We start from the raw sequence: 26208 nt of genomic DNA, 5'->3' as shown, positions 1-26208 counted from the left end.
TAGAGATAGGGCTAAATGTAGTGCTTGGCGCATTACCCTGTTCAATAAAAAACTGATGGTTCATAAACAGCACTTTAAGATGAAAATAACAGTTCCCAGACTATAAAGAAGAGATTTGTAAATCATCTATCATTTACATTGACATATTAACCTGAAGCTATATATATAGTAGAATACAATTTAATCAGAAAACATGCTGTAGTAGATTACATTTTTAAATAGTTAAAAGAGATCCATTTAGACTCATCATTTGGGCATTCTTTATAACACTTCTGTGTTTTTTCTGACCAAATAAATAATACTTAGCAAGTATTCGAAGAAGGCAATAGGAACCCATTCCAATGGCACCCCACTCCAGTACTCTTGCCTGGAAAATCCCATGGACGGAGGAGCCTGGAAGGCTGCCAGTCCATGGGGTCGCTGAGGGTTGGACACGACTGAGCGACTTCACTTTCACTTTTCACTTTCATGCATTGGAGAAGGAAATGGCAACCCACTCCAGTGTTCTTGCCTGGAGAATCCCAGGGACGGGGGAGCCTGGTGGGCTGCCATCTGTGGGGTCACAGAGTCGGACATGACTGAAGCAACTTAGCAGCCAGTACTCTTGCTGGAAAATCCCATGGACAGAGGAGCCTGGTAGGCTGCCAGTCCATGGGGTCGCTAAGAGTCAGACCGACTGAGTGACTTCGCTTTCAGTTTCATGCATTGGAGAAGGAAATGGCAACCCACTCCAGTATGCTTGCCTGGAGAATCCCAGGGACGGGGGAGCCTGGTGGGCGGCCGTCTATGGGGTCGCACAGAATCGGCCATGACTGAAGCGACTTCGCAGCAGCAGCAGCAGCAAGTATTGAAGTACTCAAAAAATGTGAATCCCTGAGACTATTTAGACTATTTTGAATTTCATTTCCTATTTCTTTAGGTCTGTGGGTTGTTTTTTTTTTTTTTTTTTGAAAGTCCAAGGTGCAAATAAGTTACAAACTTCATGAGCTCTTGCCATTAGGAAAATAGTAATACAAAATTTTGTATATGCTTCTACTAATTGTCTAGTGAGCATTTATGGACCTCCTGATCCTTTGTCCTCAGGTTAAGAATCACTGATTTTAGAAAGTGTAGGGTGAGGGTGGGGAAGGTTCCCTAATAAAGGATTCCAAGAAAAATACATTAAGAGGTAACACAATTTAATTTTGTTTTCTTTTCCTGAGAAGTGTAGAATATTGCCACTTTTAAAATGAAAAAAAGTACAAATTAACACTAGAACAAGATAGCTGAAGTATATGTTTCACTTGTGCATTGTGGCCTTGCATGTGTGCTAAATTGCTTCAGTCGGTGCCTGACTCTTTGCAGCCCTAGGGACTGTAGCTAGCCAGGCTCATCTGTCTGGGATTCTCCGGGCAAGAATAGTGAATGTCTGTGCCCTCCTTCAGGGGATCTTCCCGACCCAGGGATTGAACCTGTGTCTCTTAATGCCTCCTGAGTTGGCAGGTGGGTTCTTTACCACTAGCGCCACCTGGGAAGCCCCATCACCACCATATCAAGGCCAGAAATGGACAGGAAGGGTGGCTGTAATGGGGCAAAAAAGGTAAGTATAGAATTGTGTTGGGTAAATAGATTAATAGCCTCAGCCCTGCTTCCTATAATGCACAACTATAGGGATTCAGAAGCGAAGTTAATTGAAAAATAACTTAAAAACTAAGTTTGGACAGTATATCCTCCACCTCAGTCCTGTTACCAGAAATGCAGTTGCCGAGTCTTAAGTTTGAGAGAGACTTAACAAGTCTGTTCTGCCATGACAGAAAGTACCATTTGCAAATTTTAAGCAAATGCCTAAACAGTGCAACTTACTTAAGCTTAAATCCCTGCTTAAGTAGAGTATTGATCAAGAACTTAGATTCTAAAGTTGGACTGTGTAGGCTTGAATCTGTGTGACTCAGGCCGTGTTGCTTAGCTTTCCTGAGCCTTACACTCCTCTGTGACAGGTTAACAGTGCCTTTATCATGGCATTGTTGTGAGGGTTAAATAACAATGTTGATGAAGCATTTGGAACAGTGCCTTGGATTCAGTAAGATCTGTGTAAGTCTGTGTTTGGAAAGCACTGAAAATCTCTTTTTCAATGAAGAGAACCCCCTAAGTTTAGCTTTGTGAAGATGAGGCCTTTAAACCTTAGTTTTCTTATCAGAAAAATGAAATACTAGAATCGGTTTTGTTTTGTTTTAAATTGGGGAGCTTTCTCTGTGTAAAAGAAAAAAGTCAGATGTACCTTAGTGGCTAATCTGGTTGAAATGGGGCCTGTGTGTATATATTCGGTTTTGAACAACAGAAACTAAGCTATAGCTTAAGGAAAAAAGGCACACTTGCTCAGGCGACAGAGGTACTTCAAGATGTCCAAGGTACAAACCTAAAGGGACTTGGAGAAAATGGCTAGAATCCAAAACCAGGAAAGCCTCCTCTTTATGCTCGTGTTTTATGGATTTTGTTCCTGCTTTATGCTCCATTGCAAACTGACTTCTCTGGTTCTGTGATCTTTATGGCTAACTTGCCCTTTTCAGCTTTAATGAAGAGAGTAAATGTCATTTCAACTTTAATGAAGAGAGTAAATGTCATTGCCATTCCAAACACCAGAGGAAGATACTTAGGCCTGGTTTGGGGCAGATTCTCACTGTGCTACAATCAGCTGAAGACCTAAGTGGTTGGAGTAGTGGTCTGTGTTGCATAAAATGTCCCCTGGCAACCCTGACCTAGAACGGAACAGTGAAGGGGCTCTTTTGAGCTGTGAAGAGACTACAAAAGGTGCTGACTACAGGAGGTATGCTCAGTTTCTTTCTCGTCCCCTGAGATGGCCCTAGCAGCACCACTGTGACTCCATGGGTCCTGTGAAGCAAGGTTTGAAATCTTCTGGATTTTATATACTCTATGTCACTTTCAGCTCTGTGAAATTACCTGATTATATAGTAAAGCCTTCATTATCTGAGTTTAGAATTGCCTCATTTGTTCCATGTTTTTTTTTTTTTTCCCCCTGATTGAGTAATAATATGCTCATTGTTGAAAATCTGGCAAGAAAGGAAATTATAAATATAGAAAGCATCACTCATAATTATACTAAGATTGATATTTGGCATTTTTGTTAGTGCTTTTTTCTTTACATAATTTTGTATCTGTCAAGGACAAATTTGAATATTAAGAGCAGCAATCCTCTCAAATTTAAGTAAAGAGAAATTGATTGTAAGGAGTCTTTGGGAACCCAGTTGCAGGAAGCAGGGTTGAACCTCCTGGGATTTGGAAAGCCTCAGGCTTTTGCCTTTGTCTCTGTGGAGCTGTGTGGTCTTTCGTCTCTGCTTCTCTTTGTCTGTCTCTTCCATTCTTTATGCTGAGGCTGGTTTCCTCTGCAAGGGTCTCAATTTCTGCTCCCCCATTTCACCTGACTTTGGGTTACCATCGTACTGATTTTAGCCAAGCTTCTACTTTTGTATTTTGGTACCAGGCAGAAGCTCAGTTCAAATACTAGAGTATCTGATTGGTTCAGCATGGGTCAAATGCTCCCTTTTGTTTAATCAGCTGTGATAGGGAGTCAGGGTTTCAGTAATGGCCACTTAGGTTCACCCCAGCAAAGGGAAGGGACCCTTGAAAGCATGGTCTGGGCCGCAATCTCCCAAACAGGTCTGCTTTGAGAGTCTGCCTTTGTTGATAAGAATTTTCATAAACAATTTGCCATAGCATTAAAGATTCTTCATAAATATAATTTTATAGACTACCACTTACTTCACCATTTTCCCTAATTTAGATATTTAGTAATTTCTTTTTTTCTTCACATTGTGAAGAGTTGTTTGCCACCTGTACACTCTTCCTTAGAGATGGTCTTCATTTTTGAGAGCCTTTAAATCCCTGGGTTAGGAAGATCCTCTTGAGAAGGAAATGGCAACCCGCTCCAGTGTTGTTGTCTGGAAAATCCCATGGACACAGGAGCCTGGTGGGCTGTAGTCCATGGGGTCACAAAGAGTCGGACATGACTGAGCAGCTGAGCACACATACACGCTCACATGCAAATCATGTGAACTCACAGAACATGTAGAACGTCATAGGAGGTAACGTTTCTGTAATCTGAGGTCAGCTCTTGAACCTCTCCAGCCTGCGATTTTATAAGAGTTGAGAAATCACTGGTGGCTTTCCCTCTCTTGAAGGCCATGACTTATCAACTTGTTGGACAGAATTTCAGTCTAGTGCAAAGAACACAAGCTTAGGGTGTTGAACATATGCTAACAGATTTTTGGCTGGTTTCTTCAGTTCTCTGAGTCTCATTTTCCTCAACTATAAAATGGGAAAATAATATCCTACAAATGTTATTGGAGGTACTAAGTGAGATTAAAAGCATGTAAAAATTAATGTCTGTCATTTAATGCATGCCCAGTATGTTAGCTGCTTTTTATAATTAGCGTCCTCATACATTCAACAACTAGTGTGGGACTATCTTGGCTATTCTGTCACTCCTATTGTTTTGCCTTAAATTTATTTAAAAAATACACAGCTTTGGATGTGAATCATCCAAGCTAACCTTGTGTAAGTCACAAGTGTTTAAAGCAGTTTCTGGGAATCAAGTTTTGTAGGTTTCACTTTGCTGATTATCTATGACGTAACCTATTTCTATGTACATATAGTTTGTATTTCAGCTCTTTGATGAAGAGAATTTCAGGTCAGTTAAACTATAAAAAGCAGGATAGTTTATAATCATTTGATTATTGATCCTCCCCCAACCTTTTTTTCCCCCCTAACAATTGAAGATAAAGCTCTGCTCTTGGGTAAACTTAGGCCGATTTTAAAAGAGCATTTAGCAGAACTGACTCTCCTTTCTTTCCCTTCTGTTTTTTTTTTTTTTTTTGAGTCACTGCTTATGTATTCCTCCTTATCCCCTAACAAAGTAGAACCTAAAGTAGTCATCACAGTTTTCTGTATCTTAGCAAAGTTTCTGTTAATTTTCTGAGAAGGATAAAGGCAGTTATATGAAAGGTTTTCTTCGTTTCTTTCTCTCTTCCGGTGACTTACAGCCTCAGTGTTTGATCCTCAGCATATTCACTGTTTTAATTGAAATGGGTGTGTGTAATTGCATGTTATACTGTCTCACTGAGCCATCTATTCAGATATTTATTGGACAACTGCCATATCCAAACATTGGTATGTTCTGAAGATAAAGCCTTGATCATGTCTTCCTTCACTGAGATTACAGTCCAGTGTGGAAGGTAGGCCATGCCACAGTGAAAGTTGGATAGGATTTGCAGGGTATTAATAATGGCCTTTGCCTTCCCTGGCGGCTCAGTCAGTAAAGAATATGCATGCAGATCTGGATTCCATCTCTGGGTCAGAAAGATGCCCTGGAGAAGGACATTGCCTTCTTGCCTAGGAAATCCCATGGACGTAAGCTATAGTCCATAGCATTGCCAGAGTCAAACGCGACTAAACCACCACGACCAATATTGGCCTTTAAATTTCTTTGTGAAATAGTAGCAGTTCTTGGTAACTTGATGTAGCTCTGTTATTTGAGATTTAAAACCTTAGTGACCTCTTGAGCTTCTTAGGCTCCCAGATTCTACAAAGGCTTGTTTGGTGGTAGTAATCTCCGATTCCTAACCTGGTAGCTCAGATGGTAAAGAGTCTGCCTGCAATGGGGGAGACCCGGGTTCGATTCTTGGGTCAGGAAGATCCCCTGGAGATGGAAATGGCAATCCACTCCAGTATTCTTGTCTGGAAAAGTCCATTGGCAAAGGAGACTGGTGGCCTACAGTCGGACATGACTAAGTGACTAACATTTTCACTTTCACTTTCATTTTTCAGTCTCCGATTCAGTTATTAAATTATATAATCTGGAGATAATCTGGGACGTTCTACTGTCAAGTTAGTTCTTTCACCAGTACTTTATGTTTTATACTTGCTATGATGATTGATGTGAAATATGGAAAACTGTATCTAAACTTTACTCTTTAAAAAACCTTTTTTAAAATTGGAAGAAAATTGCTTTACACTGTTGTGTTGGTTTCTGCCATACAACAATACAACAACACAAATCAGTCATAATTATATATATAGATATGTATAATATATACATCTATATATATTATAATATATACATTATATATGTTATAATATATATATCTATATATGTTATAATATATACATTATATATGTTCCTTCCCTCTTGGGTCTCCCTTCCATAACAGCTTCCCACTAACTACCTATTTTACACACGATAAATTTACTCGTTTTTTTTTTGAGAGAAGTGCTTTACTGTCCATTCCATGTTGTAACTGATCTGGTTTTCTAGTAGCATAATTTACATTAGATCTTCAGCAAGCAGAAATTTTAGATTTGAGGATACTATGATTTCTGGCCATTTTTTCTACTTTTTAAAAGCAGTAAACATTTTCATTGAAGTGTAACATACATATAAAAAAGTGTACAAATCCTAAGTCTCTATTTTGGTGAATTTTCATAAAGTGAATGTGCCATATCACTACAGTAGAGATCAAGAAGCAATTTATTGCTGCCCTCAAATTTCCCTTAGGTCCACTTTCAGTCATAACCCATTTCCCTTTCCCGTCTGCCCCTGGGAACCACTATCTGCTTTGCCTCTGTGGGTTCTCTTTTTCTGTATGTTTCATATGAATGGAATCATAGAACATGTGGCCATTTGTGTCTGGCTTCTTTCACTTAGTATGTATTCAAGGTTCATCCTTGTTGTCGAATGTATTGGTACTTGATTCCTTTATATGGTTGAGTTTTATACCGTTATTTGGATATATCACATTTTTAAAATTTATTCATCATTTAATGAAAATTTATATTGTTTCCACTTTTTGGCTATAATGAATAATGCTGCAATAAACTTTCATATACAGGTTTTTGTGTGAATGTATGTTTTCACTTCTCTTGAATCTATACACCTACAAATAAAATTGCTGAGCCATATGGTAATTCCATGTTTAATTTTATGAGAAACTATTAAATGGTTTCCCAATATGACTTAATTTTTTCTGTTTTCATCAATAATGTATGAGGGTTCTAATTTCTCCATATCCTTGCTGCCACTTCGTCTGTCCTTTCGACGACAGCCATTGTAGAAGTATGAGGTGGTATCTTACTGTAATGTTATCTGTACTTCCCTAATGAGTAATGACATCGAGTGTCTTTTCATGCATTTATTGGCGTTTTTTATATCTTTTTTGGAGAAATGTCAAATGAAATCCTTTGCCTATTTAAAAATTGGGTTATTTGACTTTTTATTGTTGAAATGTAGGAACTCTTTATGGATCCTTTAGTCTAGGCCCTTGTCCTGCAGTCTAGGCCCTTGATTTATGATTTGCATCCATCCACCCATCCATCTGTCTCTCCATCTTCTCTATCAATATTTTATTATTTGGGTTACTACTGTTGTTTATGTTTTGGTCAAATTTTTCCAGTTTTGAGCATTGGTACCTTTTTTTTAAAAAAAATTTCAGATTGGTTTCTGTGTCCAGAAAATCATGCCTCCCCCTTTTTAAACACTTTTTTTCTTTCTGGCACCATGAGATGCTCTAGGCTCATCTTATATTTTTCCTGCCCCAGCTCTGTTATCAGCTACCTCTCCAAGGAGCCCTGATTCTTTTTACTGAAGAATGATACTTAGCAATCGACATTTGGTTTTTAGGTGTACTTATTGCTACTGGATGTCATTGCTTCATTTTTCATATTTAAAAGTCTCTTAAAAGAGATATCATGTTGTATTTACTATACCTAAAATATTTTTCAGCCAGTTAATTACATAAGATAATACCAGTTGAAAAATGTAGACTTGTTTTTTTGCTTATAAACAATTTCCATTTGCAATACACTTCATTGTTTGTTCATTGAAGAAATAATTCTCATTGTGTTTCGAATTCATGCTCTCCTTAAGGTCATGATGATGTTTATATACAAGTTGATGTTTCTGTAGGAGATCAAGGCAAGTGTTTCTGGGTAAAGGCGGTCTCTTTCAGGTCTGGAATACCAGTCAGGGTCATGCAGTAGAGACAAACATAGTCACATACATCAGGTTGACACCCATTTGCAGACAACTTGGGTGCATGGCAGGAATGAATTTTTTCCATGTCCAAGTGATACTGGTGGTAAGTTAGCTGGTATTCCTAATTTTCCTCCTCCTGGGACCATGATTATTTTCATACTGAGGTGGGAATGGTAGGTATGTAAGGGCAAGTAGCAGAGAGACGTACCTTTGAATACACCCATTTAAAACATTTTGTAATACTCTTTTCCAGCAGATATATTAATATTTTTCTTAGGCATATTTTTTATGTCATATCATGATGTGAAATATGTGATCATATTTTGTTGCTGTTCAGTTGCTCAGTCATGTCCGACTCTTTGTGACCCCATGGACTGCAGCATGCCAGGCTTCTCTGTCCCTCACTGTCTCCCAGAGTTTGCTCAAATCATGTCCATTGAGTCAGTGATGCCATCCAACCATCTCATCCTCTGTCACCCCCTTCTCTTCCTGCCCTCAACCTTTCCCAGCATCAGAGTCTTTTCCAGTGAGTTGGCTCTTTGCATCAGGTGATCCAAGTATTGGAACTTCAACTTCAGCATCAGTCTTTCCAATGAATTCTCAGGGTTGATTTCCTTTAGGATTGACAGGTTTGATCTCCTTGCAGTCCAAGGGCTCTCAAGAGTCTTCTCCAACACCACAGTTCAAAAGCATCAGTTCTTTGCTGCTCAGCCTTCTTCATGGTCCAAGTCTCAAATCCATACATGACTACTGAAAAAATCATAGCTTTGACGAGATGGACCTTTGTCAGCAAAGTGATGTCTCTGCTTTTTAACACACTGTCTAGATTTGCCATAACTTTTCTTCCAAGAAGCAAGCATCTTTTAATTTCATGGCTGCAGTCACTGTCCGCAGTGATTTTGGAGCCCAAGAAAATAAAGTCTGTCACTGTTTCCATTATTTCCCCATCTATTTGCCATGGAGTGATGGGACTAGATGCCATGATCTTAGTTTTCTGAATGTTGAGTTTTAGGCCAGCTTTTTCACTCTCCTCTTTCACCTTCATCAAGAGGCTCCTCAGTTCCTCTTTGCTTTCTGCCATAAAGGTGGTGTCATCTGCATATATGAGGTTATTGATATTTCTCCTGGCAACCTGATTCCAGCTTGAGCTTCATCCAGCCTGTTATCATATTTAGGCCTTAATAATTATATAAAATAAAACTTAATTTTCTCTTGGGTTATTAACTGACCACCTCTCTCTCCCCTTTTTGTTTAACATGGGAGATCTTAACACAGGTAACAAAACCAAACTAACATTACTTGATTGTCTCTATCTCCCTTTGATGCCTCCTAGGAATGCCAGTGGCTGGGGGAACAGAGATGCCTTTACTTGAGCTATGGAGTGAGAAAACTTCAAGTGAGAGGCATCTCCAGGTACTGGAGCCAATCTATAGTTGGTTAATTCCCATGTAGGTATTAGGAGCTAACTGACCAAACTAATAGTCATTGCCCAAACTTATAATTTTCTGGAGGAGGGCATGGCAACCCACTCCAGTATTCTTGCCTGGAGAATCCCCATGGACAGAGGAGCCTGGTGGGCTACAGTCCATGGGGTCACAAAAGAGTCAGATACAACTGAGCGACTAAGCACAAACTTATATTTCAGCTTTTTTTAAAAAAGCAAAGTATGTATGTAGAAAACAATTCTAGTAACAGTGGCAATTCGTACACTTCTAAATACTTGGTGGTGGTTGCTTTTCTTTCTTTTGTTTTTTAAATAGGGGGTTGAGGTTTTTAAAGTTAAGTATGAATTTTTCTGATCTTAAGTACAATGTGGCCATTTCAGTAGCATATAAATATGCATTGTTTCTTTTACAATATCATATTTGTTCCAAAATAAGACACTGAGTAGTTCTAACAGAATACATTAAAATGAAATTCTAGATACTATTTGATACTCTAGTACAGAGTTTTTAAAAGGTGGACTTTTTATTTATTTATTTATATTTTGCCCTTGCTCTGCGGCTTCTGGGATCCTACTTCCCTGATCAGGGGTTGAACCCAGGTCCCCTGAAGTGGAAGGGTGGTGTTCTAAGCACTGGGCCACCAGGGAATTCCATAAAAGGCAGATTTTGATAGATTATACAGTTTTCATATCTTTTAAAAAAGTTACTTATTAATATATATAGCATATATAAGCCCCTTAAATATATATATACATACACATATATACATGTTATATATATATTTAAGGTACTGCTATATGTGGGTAAAACATACCAATATTGTTTTGTACATTATCATGCTAATATTTTGAAACTTAAGAAACCAAAATCCAAAGGAACCATGGTTGATGTCTTCATGTAACACCAAAAAATTTAACTTTGTATATTTGCTTTTCAATTGATGTTTTAATTTGAGGAAATGAAAATTTGAAGGGCATTCACATAAAAGTGGTTTTAGAGCCTAGGATTAAGCTGTTACAGACCATTAAACTTGTCAATATGTTTTAGACCAACAAACTCTAGTGTAATTTACATGTAATGAGATTTTCATAAATATGGCTAAATAGATTATAAGTTTGCCTGCCATTTCTCTTTTAAAGGTAACAAAGAAAATGATTTCAAGGTGAAGCAAGGGAGATCTATGTACACTTAAAGAAGACAACATTTTACTAAATACTGAGTTGTCGAATAGAACTGATGTGAGAGTATATCCATTGATTGGAGAAATATTTCTTTAGTGTCTCCTATGCACCAGAAACAGTTCTAGGTGTGAAGAGAGTTGAACAGAACAGACCAGTTTCTTACCTTCATGAGTTGTGGAGACAGAGGTTAAGTCAGCTTGGTCACAACATGGAATACAAAGCAAAACAGAGCAAATATTCAATTGGTGTCATTCTCTATTCCAGGAATAGAATGGATGTTTCCATGTAACATGAAACAGCTGGGTGTTTTAATGTGACATAGCTCTGTAGATCCACCCCATACTCCTGAATTGAGAAGGAGTATATGTCACATCCTGGCTGTGTGGGAAGAGGGTTGCGATTGCATGTTAATAAGTGCCACTGTGGGTGGGATGAGGAGTGGTGGCTTGTGTACTTTGATATCAGACAGACCTAAGTTCAAGCCCTGGCTCTGGCACCTACAAAATGAATAAATGAGAGTTATGTAACTAATGTGTGCTTGTCCCCTGTTCTGTAAAGATGAGAAGAATTGACAGAGTTGTTATGGAAACTAGAAACTCTAAAAGATGCTCAGAAAATGTTAATTCTCATCTTTTTATTTTACCTTAGTTTTCTTGTATGTAAAATGGTGATACCATTTTACTAGCCTTGTCTATTATTGTGAGAACTAAATAAATGAAATAAATATGTAAAACCACTTTAATACAGTTTATCATGTGCTCTCTCTCTCTCTCTCTCTCTCTGTATTCGCTAAGTTGTGTCCGACTCTTGCAAACCCATGGACTGTATGTATCCTGTCAGGCTCCTCTGTCCATGGGATTCTTCAGGCAAGAATACTGGAGTGGGTTGCCGTTTCCTTCTCCAGGGGATCTTCCCAACCCAGGAATCGAACCTGGGTCTCCTGTATTGCAGGCAGATTCTTTACCAGCTGAGCTATGAGGGAAGCCCCATTATGTGCTATTACTATATGTTATTTCTGGAAATGTAAGATTTTCAGACTCTTGGACAACTGGGGAATAGAGGAACACATGGGTTCTTCCAGAACTGAGAAGCCATGGATCCCCACATTAGCAAGCCAGTATTAAAACAGTTCAGCTACCTTTTGTGTGGTTTTTTTCATCTTCTGGTTATCAGCCGCTAGCTAACCTGCTCCTCAGAGTACCCCTCTCTTCTTCACATTCCAGAGAATCTGTACTGGCCCAACTTGGACACTGGCATTTGGGCAGAATTTTCACGCCCAGCCACATCTGGGCAGTTGATTGATTGACGTATAGAGTGGGTGCCCTTGGGTCTGGGGTTTGCTAGTGCCTTGTTGGGGCCTTGTCTTGCTTCCTTTGTGGGGGCTCTGAGGCAGGAGTTTCCCTCAGAAGGTGGCTGTGGTCACTGCAGGCATTAAACAGAGCTGTCTAGGAAAGTGTTCTGATGACTTAAAGGGATTGGAGAAATTGGGATAGGCTTTATGGCAGGAAGATGGCCTCTGAGATTTCTTAAACTGCAGGTAATTATTTTTTCCTTTTCATTTTACTTTAAATAAGTAATGATTTTTATTTCTTGGAATCAGTTGAAAATTATTTCTTGAAGTAGCTACCAGCTGATAGATCAAGGTCTCTTTAGATTTTAGGCTACAAAAAACTTCATAAACTGAGTTGCTGGCAATTCAATTGGTAAATTTTTTAAAACTTTTTATTGGAGTTTAGTTGACTTATAATGCTGTGCTAGTTTAAGGTATACAGTAAAGTGAATTAGTTATATGTATATATATATCCACTCTTTTTTACATTTTTTTCTCATATAGGCCATTACACAGAGCTGAGTAGAGTTTCCTATGCTGTTCTTTATTGGAAGTGAAAGTAAAGTGAATGTTGCTCAGTTGTGTCCGACTCCTTGTGACACCATGGACTATAAAATCCATGGAATTATCCTGGCCAGAATACTGGAGTGGGTAGCCTTTCCCTTCTCCAGGGGATCTTCCCAACCCAGGGATCAAACCCAGGTCTCCTTCATTGCAAGCGGATTCTTTACCAGCTGAGCCACAAGGGAAGCCCAAGAATACCAGAGTAGATAGCCTATCACTTCTCCAGAGGATCTTTCCAACCCAGGAGTCAAACCAAGGTCTCCTGCGTTGCAGGTGGATTCTTTACCAACTAAGCTATCAGGGTAATGATCAGGTAGATGTGAAAAAGATGGAACAATTATATATATATATTTATCAAAAATACTGGAGTGCGTAGCTGTTCCCTTCCCCAGGGGATCTTCCCAACCCAGGTATTGAACCCAGGTCTCTTGCACTGCAGGCAGATTCTTTACCATCTGAGCCGCCAGGGAAGCCCATAGTCCTTATTAGTTAATCTATTTTACATGTAGTAGTGTGTATATATCAGTCCCAATCTCCCAGTTCATCCCTGCCCCCCTGCCATTCCTGGTAAACATATGTTTGTGTTCTTTATTTATGACTCTACTTCTGTTTTGTAATTAAGTTCATTTGTACCTTTCTTTTTTAGATTCCACATATAAGCAATGTCATTTGATATCTGCCTTTTTGAGTCTGACTTAGTATGACAATCTCTAGATCCGTCTGTTTTGCTGCAAAGGGCATTTTTTTAATGGCTGAGTAATATGCCTTTGCACATACTTACCACTTCTTTATCCATTCCTCTGTTGATGGACAGTTACGTTGCTTTCATGTCCTGGCTATTATGAATAGTGCATTGAGTTGCATGTATCTTTTCAAATTATGGTTTTCTCTGGGTTTATGCCCAGGAGTGGAATTGCTGGATCATACAGTATTTCTATTTTTAATTTTTTAATGAATCTTCATGCTGTTGTTCATAGTGGCTGTACCAATTTACAATCTATCATCAGTGTAGAAGGGTTCCCTTTTCTCCACAGGCAAATTATTCTTGATAACTCAAAATTTCACCCAAGTTTTAGAGATAACTTTGGTTTGAAACAAATTTTTTTTTTTTTTTTTACCAAATGTAAACCCTACTCAGTTCTCCCAGCTTCTCCTGTGTTTCATTGTTTTCACTGTGAACTGTTTTGTAAAATGATTTGTTAATAGCTGACTAGTATTTTAGAAGTCCCTACTAATGTTTGTAATATATACTTCATGTATTTATCTAACAAAATCTACTCTTTTTTTCTTGCAGGTAATCTATCCTCAGCATTCCAAACTTACTGATAAAGAAGTAAGTAAATACGTTGCTCTAGGTTGTTTACTGTTGTATTTCTGTTTTTATTGGTGTATATGTGTCAGCATATATAGTTTTTGTTTTCTTTTTCAGAAAACCAATATTTGCTATTTGTCTTTTCCAGATTCAAATTCAGGTAACTATTTTTCATGTGGTGTTTCTGTTGAATTTTATATTGAGAATACTGATTTTGTTCTTAATATGTGAAAATTAATTAAAATAGCATAGTAGAATGCAAAGTCATTTTAAGCCTAATGGATTAGTGATTTTGATACCTAGTTTATGATGTCTAGTCACATCTTACTTACGTTGGTGTTAGTTGTTCAACTTTTAAAGTAACTGTTGTCTTGTAAGGGGCCTTCCCTGGTGGCTCAGATGGTAAAGTGTCTGCCTACAATGAGGTAACATAGCATGGAACAATAAACTGTTGAAATAATAAGCCTGAAAATCAGCAACATTGGTATGTTTGAGGATTTATAGTAAGTAGTTTTCTTTTAGTTCCAAGAACTCTGTAAAAGTAGGGATTTAAAAAAATAGCAGGGTGAGCATGGTTATAAAGCCTGGTCATCAGTTATTTGCAAAAGTTTATATGAGTTAGTATATATAAAGCATTCGGAATAGTGCTTGACTATAGAAAGTATTTTATAAGTGTTTGCTATTATTAAACTTGATTTTGCTGGTCTCTTTCAAACTCTCTCTTTGTGTGACCCTAACTGTTGAAATCTTTCAGGTTGCCTTTTGTGTTTCACTTTCAAAATAGTTTTTCAGGCTTAGAGTGACCAGAACACAACTTCTTAGACCACACAGTTAGAATACTGTGATTCAAAGGCACTTCAGATTCCTTTTCCTTTTGTGGTTACTTCTAATATCCTGTTAATTTAGTTTAGATAATCCGATTTGGGAGACTTGACATTTAAGTTTTTTAAAGCATTTTCTCTTTTCCTTATAAATGCTTCTAGAGTTTTTCCCCTATATATTTGGAACTCAGCTTTCATGAAATATGTAAGGAAAAAATAATTTAGTTAAAAAAAGATGGCTTTGAGAAATCCCAGGAGGACTTTTGTTGTGACCTGGATTAACAGACTCTTTTTGCATGTTTTGCCTGTTAATGAAAGGCTGTTAGAGGCCTTATAGTTTCTCTCTTTATTTCAGATAACATTTTCCTTACAAAGTGCACACATGTAGTTCTGATTTAGTGAATGTTGGATTGGACTTCCATGACTCAAGGTCAGATGAGTTGTATGGATTACAGGATAAACAGACTTTATGTGATTGGAATCCCAGTGGATTACATTGCACACTCTTCTCTTTTTCAGATCATGCCTGGTTTTCATGGCTCTCTTTCACTTCCCTACATGTGCATCAAAACTAAGACGTTAATTGGATGGTCTTTTCTAGTTTTGTAGTTAGTCTCTATATGAGTCATTTTCTTATTGGAACATAAACTCAAGTGTAAATCTGTGAAAATGAGAATTTGTTCAGGGAATTCTCTGGCGGTCCAGTGGTTAGGATTCCATGGGGCCAAAAAGAAGAATGTGTTCAGTATTTTAGGCATTTGAATGACCTACGTATGTTTTGTAATGCCTTTTTTATAGGCTGCACATAAAATGAAGCGTGCTTCTTTTTATTCAAAGTATGGTTGGTGCTTAGAAGTAAAATCGACCAAAGATCTTAAAAATCGACACCTTGCCATCTTAACAGATGAATATTAATCTAGACAAGAGACTCTGCATTTTGTATATATTTGAGATCGCTGTTCTCAATTGTGATTGTCCAAATAGTTTGTTTCACTTATGCGTTCATTAAATGGAAATTGAAATCAGTACCATGTCAACTTTGGAATGGATTTGATTTTTCCCAGGATAGCTGTATTGTTGCAGAAGGTGGAGTAGAGCAATCTCTAGGAGAGAATCATAATCTAGCTTTAGTTTCCATGGTGCACACTTTAAAAAAAAAGCAAAACAACATTTAGACTCTATGTTAGTTATACAGATAAAGAAGAATTGGGGATTCTCAATGGGAGGATTTGGCAGTCCACTTCCTTCCGCCACTACCAACACACACACCTTAGATACTGTGACTTTAGAAAAAAGTTTTGTTTGGTTTGTTTTTAGATTTCAGTCTTTTGTTCCATTTGAATGGCTTTTATCTTTAGGAACCTATGTTTAAAGGATGTTTTCTCTCTGATAAATATTTGTCAGGTATTTTTCTCATTATTTACTGTTAATATCATTTGGATATATACATTCCTGATGCTTAGGCTGTGATGGATACCCAAGGACTATAATCACCATGTTCTAAACATGACCAGAGGGAAAACAGCATTAGTAGAGAGTTTCAAGTAAAGATGAATCCAAGGGAAAAATTAATCCTTATTCTGGATGGATTAGATGTACAGATAGTATTTGTCTCAACAGATTTTTTTTTTCTCTGTAAACAGCTGGGATATTGTTGTGTATTTTACACTTCTCAATGGTGAAAACAGTGCTCTTCACATTCTCACATTCAGCTGTGTTGAAGGACAGTTTGGATTTTTTAAAAATTTCCAATCTGTTGTGGACCAGTGCTTTTATAGAATGCTATATACATGAACTTTTAGAACCATGAAAAGGGGGAAAACCAGATGAAAGTCCGGGTTTGTCATGGGAATGTCAAATTGCTGTAAGGGTTTCCAAATGTGTACTCTCAATTTGAGTTTTTATTTTGTCATGTATTGTAACAAGAGTCAGTCTGTGGACTACACTTTGAGAAGCTCTACTCTAAACTCCTGTTTCTCAGCATTTCCAACTCTCATCACAGAGAGAGTAACCACATAGAGTTGAAGGCCAGGAATGGAGCTCATGCTTAAAGTCTCATGTTTTCTTTTATTAGTCTTACTCTGATCTGCTCTAGAGCTGTTTTCTGCTGAAATAAAAATACTCTAAAGTTGTCTCTTCCCTTTAGAAAAAAATATGTAAGTTTTTTTTCCTCAAATCTCAAGTAATATTTTTGATATGGCAAAGTGTCTTCTGTTTACCTGTAGCTTTGCAGGTTTGGTTTGATTGGCAGATGTAGAAGATAAAATCATCTGTGCCCTTGATAATTTAAAATAGGAGGAGAGCTGTTTGTGGCATACCACATGGCGTTTGTATGGGAGTTGCTGAAAGTGACAGGACTGGCCCAGAAACCAGCGAGTTCAGCAACTCTTCAGTCAGAGGGGTACTTTTTAGAAGGATTTTTGTTTTTTGAGACGAAAAGAGAAGCTTTTGATTTGCTCCAGTTGGCAGTGAAGTACCATAAAAAAAAGATTTATGAGATACAGTTCACTCTTGTAAAATGTACAATTCAGTGATTTTTAGTACAGTCACAGAGTTGTGCAACTGTTATTACCTCAGTCAATTTTAGAAAATATTTATCACCTGCTTCATGCTCCATTGTCCTCCTCTTCCCCTCCCCCACCCAGCCCCAGGCAACCACCTGTCTGCTTTCTGTCTCAATGGATTTACCTATTCTGGATATTTCATGTTAGTGGAAGTGGTGTTTTTGAGGTCCATTTTAACTTGAAAGAACCAGTATGATATAATAATGTTCGAGAGTTTTAGCTCCAGATTCAGACTTCTTAGGTTCTTCTTACTCTACCATTTAGCAGATTTATTTCTTCGGATGATTACGTAATTTTTCTGTGCCTCGGATTCCTCCTCACGAACAGGATTAACAGTGGGAACTTACCTGAGAAGCATGAAGACCAGATGAGTTAATGTATCTAAAATGTTCGTGACAGTGCCTACCACAGATGGAGCACTCATTGAAATTGGCGCTCGATTCGTGTATTGAAAGCTGGGGGTGGGTGGAACCACTTCTGAAGCAGACACAATAACGACAAAGTTTTGACCTGGAATTCTGTTTGATTTCGCTCCTAACAACTTAGTTGTTTGGAAAAGGATGTTGGAGGAAGGCCGCAGGAACTTTCTTGGTGTAAAGAATGTCGGATTATTCGTTCTGTTTTCGAGGCCAGTAAAGATTATGTTAGATTAATTAAAGTAGAATTTTCCTCAGGCTTTGGGGGTTTGCTGAGCAAATCTGCCATTTCCTTATTACCTGCTACTTTATCAAGGAAAGGGTTTTTGTTGTTCTTAATCAAGAAGCCATGTAAAGGTATATTTTCTTTGGAGAGCTGCCATTTAATCTTAAAATTTGTGTAAATTCTTTCTTCCTTGATTTTAATAAAGAAAAAGTAATTTCCATTTTCTTTTTCCCATTTTTGTTAATAATCAGAAAGCTGTGGCGCACGTTGCATGACTTTTAAGTCTTTTTGTATCTTTATAGATCTTTCGTTTTCTTAATGAGTATATTGGGTAAGATGCTTGGAATTCAGTAGAGTCATAGGTTAGTTGTGGAGCTTCATTGTAGAATTCTTGAACATAACTGCCAAAAGTGACTTTTGAGATCATGTTAGGATGCCTCTTACTTTTGTTGACAAGTCACTTAGGCTAAGTAGCCTGTAGAAGGCTATTTATTGATGGATCTGGGACTAGCTCCCATTGATCGTGACTCCTTTTTTCTCAGATTGTAACTTTTCCTTCATGTTCACAGTCATACTTAACCATCATTCATGTGTAATCATATTTCTTACATAGGGGTTACATAGGGGTTCACTCTATTATTAAAAATAGGCAAACTAGATGGGTCATACTAACAAGGTAGATTTATTTTTGATGAGGTTGTAGGGTATCAGGATTGCTCCACCCTCCACAGGTATCGTTTTCTGAAAGGCAAATATAAACAACCTGGTTGCCCATCCGTAATGCCTCTTTTCCTGCCCCATTAATAGTGAAGTCAGGATAGAGAACAAAGGACTGTCCAGGTAAGGAGTTGATATTCCTTTAGTAACCTTTTGTGCATGAAAGGACAGACTTATGAAATATGAAATGGAAGCCATTTACCTCAGTTCACAAAGACATTGGCTAAAGCCTTTGTGGTTAAAGCCTTTGTGACCTGGTGATCTAGCTTCTTGACCAATTCTGTACAACTTGCAGGTACAGCTGGTCACTGGAAAATTCTTACAGCATGCCCATGATTTGGAATGGAGCTGGGTGGGTAGGGATGAAGGCCTGTGGGAACTTAATTACTTTCTTTCCAAAAAGCGCAGCATCCCTTCAGAACCTATACTTCTCTTTCTTAAAATCTACTGCATTTTCTCTGCTATATCTTGCTAAGTGTCTCGGAGAAATTAGTGTGTACTTCTCAGTGGATCTTTCTGTCTTCTAAAGAGAAAAACTGAACCATCTGTGTATAAATCGGTTGGACTAAAACAATGCTAGGAGTATTTTCCATTATTTCTGGTCTCATGTGTTTTCCTTATTTTAAACCGTCAGCTATAACAAGTAAAAAAAAAACTGAATTGACTGACTCTCTAATCCTCTTTGTTTCTTCCCTTCTCCACCAAAGAAATACTAGTTTCTGTAATTGGATGTAGGTATATAAATTGAGTTGTTTTTTAAAAAAACTTAAACATAATATCAAACTGGGCTTCCCTGATAGCTCAGTTGGTAAAGAATCTGCCTGCAATGCAGAGACCCTGGTCCGATTCCTGGGTTGGGAAGATCTGCTGGAGAAGGGATAGGCTACCCAGTCCAGTATTCTTGAGCTTTCCTTGTAGCTCAGCTGGTAAAGAATCTGCCCGCAATGCAGTAGACATGGGTTCAATCCCTGGGTTGGGAAGTTCCCTTGGAGAAGGAAAGGCTATCCACTCTAGTATTCTGGCCTGGAGAATTCCAAGTCCATGGGGTTGCAAAGAGTTGGACATGACTGAGCAGCTTTCACTTTCCCTTCTTTTTTGAGAACTTCATGTGCTAAAGAAATAGAAGTACTCCTGTGTGTAATACTAATATACTAATAATAGAAGTACTTCTGTGTGTAATAATAGTAAGAAACTCTTGAGCACATTCTGTATTGAATCTTATTAGTTCTAAATACAGTGATTAGGAAGAATCTGAGTGACAAACTGCTTCTTGTGTCTTTTACTTTTTAGAGCATTTACAGTTTTTTGTAATTATTGCCTGACAAGGTAATGTTTTAAGAGGTTTGCTAAAATGATTAAAGTTTTAAAGCTTTATTTATAATTGAAATGATTAAAATGGGAAGTCTGTTACTTGAACTCTTCCTGAGTCTGCTATATCTTTTTTTTTTTTTTTTTAAATTCTCATTGTGAAATATAAAACTCACACAAGGTCAAGAAATAGAACTTTGCCAATACCACAGAAGTTGTCTCATGTCCCTTCCTAAACACTATTTCCTTCCCCATCTCCTAAGGTAACCACTGTCCTTGATTCTTTTTTTCTTTTTATTAAAACATTGTAATGTGATTTTAATAATTTATACTCCATTTACAGTTATTGCAAAATATTGACTGTATTCCCTTTAATGTACAATAATCATTATAGCCTCTCTCACATCCAGCAGTTTATACCCCCCACCTTCCCAGTCCCTCTATTCCCCCCAATCCCCCACTGGTAACCAACCTTTAGTTCTCTGTATCTGCAAGTCTGCTTTATTTTGTTAGTTTTGGTTACAGTTTGTTGTATTTTTTTCCCTTCTACATAGAAATGATATCATACAGTGTATGTCTTTCTCTATCTGACTTATTTCACTTATCAGAAAGCCCTCCAAGTCCATCCATGTTGCTGCAAATGGAAGAAGTTCATTCTTTTTTTCCGGCTAATATTCTGCTGTGTATGTGTGTGTGTGTGTGTGTGTGTGTGTGTGTGACATCATCTTTATCTGTTCGTCTGTTGATGGACACTTAGATTGCCTCCATACCTTGGCAGTTGTAAATAATGCTGCTGGGAACACTGGGATGCATGTAGCTTTGCAGATCACCCTGGTGGCTCAGCTGGTAAAGAATCCGCCTGCAATTTGGGAGACCTGGGTTCCATCCCCGGGTTGGGAAGATCCCCTGGAGAAGGGAAAGGCCACCCACTCCAGTATTCTGGCCTGGAGAATCCCATGGATTGGACAGTCCATGGGGTCGCAAAGAGTCAGACATGACTGAGTGACTTTCACTTTCACATACTGATTCTTACAGTATTAAGTTTCTTGCTTTTCCTTATAGTTTTATCATCTAGCGTACATTCCTAAACACTATAGTTTGCCTGCTTTTTTTAAAAAAAAAACCATATAAATGGATTTGAACAGTTTGTGTTCTTTTGTATTTAATTTCTTTTGCCCATTATTATGTTTGTGAATCAACATTACACGCACACAGTTTTCAAAAAGTTTTAATTACATGGAGAAAACAGAATAGGAAAAACAGCAGAGGGACATAAGATGTTTGTTTTACCAATGACTTTGCCGCTAACTAGAAAAGATGGCTTTGAGCAAGTCACCGAAACTATTAGGGTCTCCTTTTTCTTCTCTAAAACATGATAAAATGGGTTTCAATAATTGATAGGACCTCTTTAGCTCTAAAATATAATGAAACTGGATAACTAATGTTATACTGTGCTGTCCTTAATTTCTTTCATTTTTGTTTTCATTAGGTTGTCTTGGAGATACCCAGTTTTGTTTTAGATTTCGACAGTCTTCTGGGAGGAGGGTGTCACTGCATTGTCTCCTGGATCAATTTGACAAAGATTTACCAGTTTACTTAAAGGTTGGAAAAGTAGTAATAGAATAATGTCCATGTGAGAGGAAACTTTAGAACCGAGTTACCTCTTAACAGCATTCAGAAAAACTGTGCTTTTGTTTTCTTATCGTATTATACTGCTGGATTTCCTAAGTGAGTCTGATTCACTAGGATTTAGTACGTGAGTGAAAGAGACTTTTAAAAGTTATTGTTCTTAAAACATATTATAATGCCATTGTGAATAATAGAAATTAGAGTGTTGAGGAAATTTTCTTTCACTTGTTAATGAAAGAAATGGTAATTTTCTTTCATTTGTTAATAGCTCTTTGTTTGGATGTGGAAGCAGGGTAAATATCACCCAGAGTTAAAGATTCCCTGTGATAATCCCTACCGGCTATACAGTACAATTACAGTTGTCTCTTTGATATTTAAATGAGCTTGGGTTTACAGTTATTGTCTGCTAAAAACAATATTAATAATTCAGATGATTCCAGAGTGTAGAATTTCTGTTTGGTACAGTAGTTCACACTTTAACTGCATGAAGAATCATTCTATCTGGATGTCCTACTAGCACAGCCAATAAGAACTTGACATCTTTTCTCTCAAATAAGTATTTACAGCTTACCTTCTGTGTTCTACCAATGACCCTAATCTTCCAGTGAGCAAAACGTTTAAAAAAAAGTCTTTAAAATCTTTTAAAATGTCTCTTATAGCCATCTCATCCTTTCCATGACCTTGGCTATCACTACTAACATATTCTTTCAGCTGCTGATAGCTTGTTTGTGTTCTTGGCATTGTATCAATAAGCATATATTATCTTACTAATTCTTTACCTCTGAGATTCCCAGGTGGCTCAGAGGTAAAGAATCCACCTGCCAATGCAGGAGACGGAAGTTTGATTCCCAGGTCAGGAACATCTCCTAGGTAAGGAAATGGCAACCCACTCCAGTATTTTTGCTGGGACAATCCCATGGACCGAGGAGCAGAGGGTGCTGCAGTCCGTGGGGTCACAGAGTCAGAAGCGACTAAGCGCACACACCTTATTAATCCTCCCTATATTGTTCTGAGAGAATTCCTTTTGCAAACTTGAGGGCTAATGAGGATTACAAAATTTGCCCAAAGACACCCATCTCCTATCTTCTTCAGTGCAATATATTTTATATAGTGTTCCTAGCTAAAGTGTACATAATATATTACATAAATCTAAAATGATTACCTATTGCTTAATGAATAAAGAGCTAATGATAGTACTGTTTCCTGGTTCTCACTTTTTAGGCCTTCCAAGATAAAACTTCACCTTTTGAATTTCTAGCTTCAACTTCTTTCTATACATGTGTCATATTTTAGCTAAATTGAACTATAGCTTTTCCCTGAGGTAGCTTGTATTTTTTTTTGTCTCTGCATGGTTTTGCTCAAACTCTTGACCCTCTAAACCTGAAATGTCTTTGTTTAAGTCATATCTATTCTTCAGTACCTAATTCAAAAACATCTGGGACTTCCCTGGTGGTCCAGTGGCTGAGACTCCAAGCTCCCAATGAAGGGGGCCAGGGTTCAATCCCTGGTCAGGGAACTAGATCCCATGTGCCACAACTAAAACCCAGTGCAGCCAAATCATAAATAAATAAAATTATTTAAAAAAAATCTTCCTCTGTGAAATCTTCACTGGTCAGCATAGACAGGTAATCTCTTCCCCCTTGGCAGAGGGGAAAAAAAACTACTTTGTGCTTTTTTCATGGTACCTGCCCTCCTTTTACATAATAGTCATTTTTGTACGTTTCTTCTCTCACTTAGTTTGTGATCTTCTTAAGGAACTATGTCTTATGCATCATTTTATCTTCTCTAACACAATGCGTTATTCAAAGTAGGTGGTCAGTAAATATTTGTTTAAAGAATAACAAGGAACTGGGCCAGAGTTTATTCCATTAGGATGTAAAAACTTTGCAAATATTTTTGGAATGTAATTGCCTTTCAAATTGTATGTTGATAAACTTTCCAGTGTTTCATTATTATTGGGTGAAAAATATAACAGTGTATGTAAGATTCAGATTAGCATTTAACTCCTTTTAATTTCTCTCTTGAAATTTTGTATTAGAATACCTCAAAAATTGTAGGCAGATTTTTAAAACATTAAGTGTACCATTGGGGAAAACAAAATTTGATTATTTTCAACTTCCATTAACTACCACAGATATAAATAAAGAATATAAACATTAAGTTATAGAAGGTAGATCTGTATGTTAGCTTTGTACATTAAGCTATAATTATTTCATCTTTGGGCAAGTTAGCAGGTTTCTATCTGGCAGTTATTATGATTGTTGTTTACATTGGTGGAAAAGTATAACTAGCTTTTTGTGTATACTTCATATCTCAGTTTGAGTTTATAAAGGAACTTGCCATTAATAGTAAAGAGTTGATATATATGTATGTTTTTAATTTGTCACTTCTTTCATAGAAAGATCCTGCCTATTTTTATGGATATGTGTATTTTCGACAAGTTCGGGATAAAACTCTAAAAAGAGGCTATTTTCAGAAGGTAATTTTCATATACATTAGTGAAAACATTTTTACATCCTGGTTAGAATAGAAATTATTAGAATGAACAGTCTTTAAAGTTTCATATTTCGTCTTTAAACATACTGGAATTTATCTTTTATCTTTTTTTTTTTTTTAGATTGTAGACATCTGCCCTTAAATTTTTAACTGCTATTGAATTTTGCCTTTCTGCTATCTATGTGCTAGATTCCTGACAGTAAGTTACAGTTACTGTGTGAAACTTTCAAAACTCAGAAGAATCTGTTTAATTTTCACATTTTAGAGTAAGGGAAAGAATGAACAGATTGTGATATAGTTACAACAAATAAAAGTCTGCAGTGTTTTTTGGAAGAGCCCCTAATATACTTGACCAACCTCTTAGGCATTACTGCTCCCACTCTAAATGTATAATTTTTTTGTTTATATATATATATAAAAATATCAGTTAGTTCCAGTTTGATACCAGCTAACAGGGAGGGACACACTGTTACCTACTGTAACTAGAACATGCCCTGGCCATGTATTGATGCTTGGTGGAAAGGTGAAAAGTAATTTTCAAGAAAAACAGATTTTTTAAAAAATCAGCATAATCTATATCTGAAGTGATCACAGACTATAAAGTGACAGTTTTTAAGAATGTGGCTAAAGCCATTGAACCCTAAAATATAACAGTCATAGGTTTTAGTTTGAAAAAGCATCATCATTTGCATTTTCTTTATTAGGAAGAGTTTATCTGGCTAATTCCTAATATTGCTTTGCTGACAAAAATAGTAGCTAGGCTTTGAAATTATCCACGGTACTGATTTGTTTATAGGAAATTCTTTTTCCTGGAGAGCAGGGAAATCTGTGACTGTGTCTTTATGCTCTTAAAATTTAGTAATGAGGTTAAACTTCAGTGTTCTGCCATTCTAGTTTTATATTCCTTTTAACTATCTACTGTCAAAGCCTTTTTATTTTAAAATCCACACTTTTTGCTGAATTTGGCTTGTTAGTAATTGATTACATAAGAAATGACAAACTTAAATTATAGTCATAAGGAAATTAAACACTGTTTTTTATTTTTTCCCTTGCAGTCCTTGGTTTTAATCAGCAAGCTACCTTATATTCATTTTTTTCACACTGTGCTCAAGCAGATAGCACCAGAATATTTTGAGAAGAATGAACCTTATTTGGAAGCAGGTAAGTTAAACATTGTATGAGTTATGTTCCTCTATAAAGGAGTTTTAAAATTTTTACTGGAAATGAGTGAAAAAAGATCAGTTAAGAATTTTGAGGGCTGTCTGATGGAGAGATGTCAAACTATGCTTCTGGCATATTTACCTACAAACAACACAGACCCTATCTTTTATTATCTCCTTTTGAAATACAGATGATGCTTATTTTTTGGATAATAATAAACAAATATTGAGTTGCCAGTTCTGATACTTAGAGTACTATTAAACAGAAATCCTATGTCACTTGATACAGAAAGATTTCTGCTAGCTTGTGTGCTTTTGTAGCTAATTTTAGTAGTAATAAATAAGAAAACTTCTTTTAAAACCTATTCGTTTCAAAGCATGTGTTAGCCAATTTGTATCCTAGAACATTGGTGTGTATCTTGTGAAATATGTTATTTCAGTCCTTTTGCCATTTATCTTCCATCCTTCCCAGTGTTTTTTTTTTGCCATATAGAAAGCAAAAAGTGGAGTTCTGATTTCTAATGTTCCATTTTTTATGTTTTAGTATTTCCACTTATACTAAAGAAGTATTTTACTCTATTTTCAGCTTGTAATGATGTTGATCGATGGCCTGCACCAGTGCCAGGGAAAACGTTATACCTGCCTATTATGGGAATAGTAATGAAGGTAATGATAGCTTGTATTTCATTTGTCTCTCTTTTTCAAGAACTATAGGAAGTTCACACGTGCATTTTGGTTTTTACCTTCCTAATAACATTCAGTCCTGTGGCTACTTTCACTTCTTTGTCATTGATGTAAGGAATTACAGAGATACCACACACGCAACTCCACAGGTCACCAGTCCTGTTTTCATCCTGTAGAGTGTGAGGATGGTGGTGTTATTCTTAAATAATACTTGTGAATGTGAATGCCACCTCCTAGAATTGTACAGCTTCATGGTCCTCCAGAGATGGATGGCATTGCAGAGCACGTGTAGAATTGAGTATGAGTCAGTAAAATTTAAAAGAAATTGGGAA

The 26208-nt window shown here is 37.1% G+C and overlaps 1 protein-coding gene across 1 annotated transcript in view; it reads left to right on the top strand.

The window, feature by feature from the left end:
- DENND6A (DENN domain containing 6A) overlaps positions 1 to 26208 on the top strand; it is a 47635-nt gene that overhangs the window by 1526 nt on the left and 19901 nt on the right. Inside the window, exons 2-7 of the mRNA XM_040246434.1 lie at positions 13838 to 13876; positions 13973 to 14015; positions 21397 to 21509; positions 23935 to 24015; positions 25088 to 25193; positions 25779 to 25858. Coding sequence (XP_040102368.1) covers positions 13838 to 13876; positions 13973 to 14015; positions 21397 to 21509; positions 23935 to 24015; positions 25088 to 25193; positions 25779 to 25858 — 462 coding nt within the window. The remainder of the gene's footprint in view (positions 1 to 13837; positions 13877 to 13972; positions 14016 to 21396; positions 21510 to 23934; positions 24016 to 25087; positions 25194 to 25778; positions 25859 to 26208) is intronic.

Source organism: Oryx dammah, unplaced genomic scaffold (genome assembly GCF_014754425.2).
Source record: "Oryx dammah isolate SB20612 unplaced genomic scaffold, SCBI_Odam_1.1 HiC_scaffold_9, whole genome shotgun sequence".
NCBI lineage: Eukaryota > Metazoa > Chordata > Mammalia > Artiodactyla > Bovidae > Oryx > Oryx dammah.
Note: the sequence above shows the minus strand (reverse complement) of the source record. Positions and strands in the feature narration are given on the sequence as shown.